Source organism: Neophocaena asiaeorientalis, unplaced genomic scaffold (genome assembly GCF_003031525.2).
Source record: "Neophocaena asiaeorientalis asiaeorientalis breed wild unplaced genomic scaffold, Neophocaena_asiaeorientalis_V1.1 scaffold131, whole genome shotgun sequence".
NCBI classification, from domain to species: Eukaryota; Metazoa; Chordata; class Mammalia; order Artiodactyla; family Phocoenidae; genus Neophocaena; species Neophocaena asiaeorientalis.
This window is the reverse complement of record NW_020173201.1, coordinates 313,674-319,673: the sequence shown is the minus strand read 5'-3', so window position 1 is coordinate 319,673 and position 6,000 is coordinate 313,674. Positions and strand designations below refer to the sequence as shown.

Sequence of the window (6,000 nt, the reverse complement as noted above, 5' to 3'; positions counted from 1 at the left end):
GGGAGTGCGATTTTTTTTTTTTTTTTTTTTGCTGTGCCCCGAGGCTTGTGGGATCTTAGTTCCCCCACCAGGGATGGAACCCATGCCCCCTGCAGTGGAAGCACAGTCTTAACCACTGGACCGCCAGGGAAGTCCCCAGTCATGATTTTTAAACGATTTACTTCTACTGGGTCATGACAGATAACCTTAAGTTTCTTTTTCCTCCTCTTGATTTTAAATCAGTTTCACTTTCCAAATCCTCTTCCCTGTCATAAAGGCGGTCACTCAGAGATTGGGAGAAAGCATCAGCTGATGCATTCTCCCTACCCCCACGTCCCTCTTTTATAGCTCCTTCAGTATTTACTTGAGGTAGACGTGAAAGATTTCTGAAGAGCAAATCAGCTTGGACCCCAGCTTTTCAGAACAGCAGAGAACAGATCACCATCATGAGGTCAGTGAGATATCTTGCAAGCACCCTTGATCTTGAAACCTAATTGTAAGCTGAGCTTCTTGGGTGCAGGCAAGTTCCAGAGTTGTCCTGTTTCTTGTGGACTAAACATGCCTTTACCAATATGGGTACTTTTTATTTCTGTGACTTTTTCTGGTGTGTGCACTCCGACTCCCTAAGCTTCATGGGTGGAGCTGGGAGCCAGGAGCTGGATGTGAGGGAGGCTTGGCAGGAGTGGTTAGATCCAATCAGGTACAAAGTTTGCTGGTTCAAAGTCAGATCTAAGCAAATACTCTTTTGAGGCTTTTTCTGTTGTTTTCTTGGAAAGAACTAAGAGGTTTTCTTCTTGTCATTTTAAAAGGAAGCATTTCTTTTCAGCAGATGTTATTAAAGATGAAATTGGTAGTAAAAAGGCAACTCATGTTGGGAATTTTGCCCTGAAAGTTTGATCACTTCAAGGTGGGAAGTGGAAAAAACAATCCTTACAGATGGACATTTTTTCCATTTCTTATAGGGAAACAAACCGGAAGCTGAGTTTATTTTTATTGCTGTAATGAGAACTTGTGAGCAGCAGAAAATAATTTCTTTTCAAAACATAATGACCTAATCTCTTTCCTAATACTGATCTAATTTCTAATGAAGGAAAGCAGAGCAACGGTTGCCTGGGGATGGTGGAGGGTGAGACTGGGCTTGACTAGGAGGGTACACAGGGGATGATGCAAATAGTCTATAGGGAGATAGTGGTGATGGTTACATGGGTATATACGTTTGTCAAAATTCATCAAACTACACTTTAAATGGGTTCATTTTATTGAATGTAAAGTATAATCTTAGTAAATTTGATTTTCAAAGATTCATATAGACCTGCTTGAGTTCTAACATCAGTTAGAGCCTCAGGAAAAATACAGCTGAGAGAAAAGGAAAACTTTCCCATCAAACACCTGGGAAGGGATCGAGGGGTTGACTGGCTGGGGAGGGAGCACCCTAGTGACCATTCAGGGAATGAGGACAGGGCGATCCAAGGGCTCCCAAATGCTCTGCAGGCTTGTGTCTGGGGATGGGGTGGATATGAGGAATTCACTGCTAAATGCCTCAGGTCACTTCCCCTATGTGAAGGGCTCCCAGGCATGAGTGATGTGAATCATGTCTGCATGAATGAGTTGCCCCGAAAAACCTAGCCCTGCCCAGTGCCTTGGTAGCCAGTCTGCCTAAGAAGTTTGGCAGTGATCTCTGCTTGGGTGTGTCCAGAGCCACGGACCTGAGGAATTCTGAGGGAGGCTCTCTGGACTATGCTGGACTGAGGCCCACATCAAGGTGCCCTGTTCCCAGAGGCTGTAGGGACAGGGGCAAGTCAGGCTGTTCCTTCTCGGCTGTGCTAAAAAATTTCCAAACGGGGAAGCCACCTGGGGAAACACCTCATACCTGCTGGCTGGCTAATGAGCGCCCTCCTCTGCCCCATCCACTGAGGAAATCTGTTGGCCCCTTTGCACACTCTGAATTCACTTAAAATGATAACACTGATATGCCAGTTATCATGTCAGTAACAGTTTCCTTGTAGTTGGAAGTGCACTCTGTCCAGGGCTCTACACGCATTATCTATCATCATCCTCCCAGTAGCCCTAGGAAGGGAACGCTATTATTTTTTATTAGCCTCACTTTCTAGATGAGAAAAATGGGCCTCAGAGGGCAAATTACTTGGCCAAGAAGTCATATAGTAAGTGTGTCAGAGCAGGGTCATTACTAAGGTGCCAAACTCCAGGGCTGAGCTTCTTCTGGGTACAAAGGCCAAACGGGTGAAATGCATTAATGCTTTTAATTATGCTCACATTAGAGAGGAGGGGCAGGGACTGGGAGGTCTGGACCCTCGGGTCCCTATTTGGAGAGGGAAGATCAGTCCTTAGAGTGCCCAGAGCCACACCTGAGATGAAGGTAAAAGTGCATCTCCCTACAGCACAGTTTCTTATCATTTGGATGGAAGAAAAAAGGAAATTTATTCCAGGCCATTTTAGATGTGAGGAAATGAGGCTGTGATGTGATTCAAGAAATACCCCAGAGCTGGTCAAAGAGAAAACCGAAGTCCATGCTTTCTGTGGTTATTTTCCTTTCTTCTAGATGTCTGTCTCACTGTCTGATACTTACATGATCTCCCACAAGTAAATGGGAAACTGCTTTTCAAAATACCTCCAGGACTATGCTTCTCAAAACACGATACAGGGACTTCTGCAACAGAATGTCCAGGGTGTTTGTTAAAATGCAGAGTCCGGAGCCCAAGGCCACCCCTAGGTTGCATCTGAATCTCTGGGAGGAGGGCCCATAATGTGCATGGCATCGACAATGCCTTCTTTCAAACTCTCAAGCACAGTTGCAGAATTTGTGTAGAATGGTACTCCCAGTGGAGAATTGAGCTCAGCTCTCATGTTCAGTTGCAGTTTCTCCTCAGCACGAATCTTGATAGCATTCCCTCAGTTTTGTTTTCCTTTTCTATTTTATAAAAGCACAGACCTAACAGCTAGCATCCTGAGTGGAAACCTCCTCTGCATTTGCTTGCAACCCACAGCAGAAAATAAAATAGGCCTGAACCCCAGCTTTTCAGAATTGCAGGGAAACAGCCGTCATGAGGTAAATATCCCCTGGTTCTCTGATAGGAAGTTGAGAATGTCTCCCAAATCTTGTTCTTGAGTGCAACTTCCTGAATTATGCTGATTCAGTTTTTGCTAGTAGATTAAATATGCATTTCACTAATCATCTATCTAATCTATCTTACCAATTCATGCACTTTTATTTCTGTGGCTCTTCCTGATTTACAGAGTCAGGCGCTGAGGGATGTGCTCCCAGCAGAGCTGGCAGCTGGCAGCTGGGAAGGGATGTTGAGAGAGCCTAGGAGGGCACGCTCAGATCCTTTCAGGCAAAATCTGGTCAATGAGAGCTGGGGCCTGGAGGAAAGTTGCTGCAGGTCCTGGTCCCCCTTTTGTTTCTTATATTTGAAAGGACAAAATCAGAGCTTCGTGTGTTTTGTTATGGTTGCTGTGGTTATTTTAAAAGCACGCTTACTTCTCAGCAAATGTACTAAGGATTAGTTCAGCACTATGAAACTTCATAATGAAGTCGTTTTTGCCTTGAAATATGCTCTGACAGGACTGGGGGATATGTCTACGTGAACCATCTTCTTACCGACCTGCTAGACTTCCCGTGTGAACTATAAGCAGGGAGTAAGTGTCACAGAGTCTCTCAAACTGCGTGGCATATTCCCTGTACCACACCCGACCTGAGTGCTCTATTAGAACGCCAATTACTGGGCCCTGCATATTTGGCTCTCATGTTTCACTCAGAACCCTTCCTGGGAAGTGAGAAAACCAAAACATGTTTATGTGTTGGGAATATGGAAAAGATGAGTTAGGAATCTACACTTCTGTGAACCCTCTCTCCACATTTCTTCTGACAGCATTACTGGTGTATTACAATGCTGAGACGGGGCAGAAGGAAAGAAGGGTTTTGCAGTGTTGAGGGTGATGCTACTTTAACATTAGCAGAATTAATTTCTTTCCAGCTGCCTTTTAGACTTCATATTACCTGCCTGTTGGCCCCATGAAGTAATTAGCATTTCCTCAGGGTTTTTACACCAACATGCTCTTTGTCCTAATGACGTGACCATAGAATCCTGGGAGGCAACAGATACAGAAGGCAAGGACACGGGGGCCGGATAATATTTGAGTATTCAAAGTACTGGCTTCATTTCCATTAGACTGAATCCTCCTAAAAAAATACAAATACAGTGATGAATCAAATGGGAATCTCATGGAACATAGCCTGGGTCAATTGAGATGCCACTTTACATGGGAGTTGCTAATTGAAGACACAAATATCTGATTTAGAAAACAGGGTTCGGATGAGATTGAGTTCCCAGATTTGCTGGCTAGTGAGCCAAGTCTATAACCTCAAAATAAATTCAAACTTTAAAATTTACATTTGTCCAGCTACTGGCAATCATGAGAGACCTATGTGCTCCAAACACTTGGCTGGACATTTATTCACACCTAAGAAAAGTTAAAATGTACTGTGGAAAGGCAAAGTAAGGGAAAAACCTGTTTAGGATGTGCAAGCTAAAAATGACACAAATACCTTAATGTATCTTTTAAGTGTTTGCTCTGTGGCATGTGATATAATCTTCTCCTTTCTCTCCCTAAAATATTTTCTCCAAAAACATTCAATTAAGTTAAAAACTCAATAAGCGAATAAAGTCTCTGCATGTATTTTACTGGTGAAATTTTTAAAAGATTGTATGCTTTTTGTATATTCTTTGTTTGGGTGGAAGTAGAAAAACACAGAGGCAACTTACATAGCAGTAGAAGACCTGAGGCAAGGAAGCCATGGGAATATAAACCCTACCAAGAATATTTTTAAATATTGGGAGTGGGGGTGGATTTACTTCTACAGGCCATGGAATTAAAAGGTTGACTTATGCTACCTGATCCCTGAGAGCTGGAATTGACCAATGGCAGAGGGTAAGGGAGTTTTGAGTGGGTCATTCAGATGATACCTGGGGGGAACACACAAGTAACACCCATTTCAACTTTGATACTAAACTAAGAGCAGATTTATTAGATTTAACCAGAAGAAAACTACTAGAGCAGGAATATCATCTTTTCCTTGTAAACAAGGTCTGACTAAAGTTACAACAATATGCATGCTGAAATGTTTTATCAATTAATTGCACTGATTACCTTCTTACACAACAAAAAAATAAGATAAATTCATGGGTGGATAGAGAAATTGATGGCTGAATAGATACGTAATAAAGCAAATATAGTAAAATGTTAACTGTAGAATCTAGGTGGTGAGTATATTAGTGTTTGTTGGAAAATTCTCTGAACTCTATGTTTAACAATGTTCATAATAAAAATGTTAGGATAAAAAAAAGAAGTATTCTAAAGGTAAATCAAAATGAGGCAAATGAACCAAAATATATGTGAGATAAAGGATAAAACCGCACAGAGAAGTATTCCAAGTGATTTTTTAAATACATTGTAATTCGACTCTACATCTTTAGAAGGTTATATCTTATGATGAAAGAACAGCAAAAAACAAAACAAAACAAAACCCTAAGCTCTACTCAGCAATCATTTTGAAGGTGTTCTGATTTTGTTATTCTGAGACTGTTGTCAGTGTATTGTGGAATAGATCGTATGTACGCTGGTATCACATAGAAAAGAGATATTCAATTTGGGAGGAAAAAATACACAGATGTAGGATCAATTAGATTAAGTAAAAATCCTGTAGATTTGAATTTGTAAGATGAAATCATAATATATTTTATCTTTAAAATATACACACAGTACCAATGTCATTTTCCTGGTTTTGATATTGTACTACAGTTACACAAGATGTTGCTATTGGGGGGTCAGGGGTTGGTTGCACAAGACTCTTTCTGCAACTTCCTGTGAGTCTGTAATTATTTCAAAATAAGCCTGAAATGTAAAGGAGGAAATGATAAAAAATGAGTACTTGACTGTGTTGCAATAAGCCAAACTGTGGGTTAAGGTGGGCTGAGTGGACCCTTGAAAACCCATGACAAA

The 6,000-nt window shown here is 41.5% G+C and overlaps 1 protein-coding gene across 2 annotated transcripts in view; it reads left to right on the top strand.

Moving 5' to 3' along the window:
• The first annotated feature begins 251 nt into the window (after nucleotides 1-251).
• Nucleotides 252-6,000, top strand: part of LOC112399574 (interferon-induced protein with tetratricopeptide repeats 5) — a 38,113-nt gene continuing 32,364 nt past the window's right edge. For both annotated transcript variants that reach the window (XM_024744809.1, XM_024744810.1), the window contains exon 1: nucleotides 252-430. In XM_024744809.1, coding sequence (XP_024600577.1) covers nucleotides 426-430 — 5 coding nt within the window. In that variant the 5' untranslated portion in view covers nucleotides 252-425. The remainder of the gene's footprint in view (nucleotides 431-6,000) is intronic.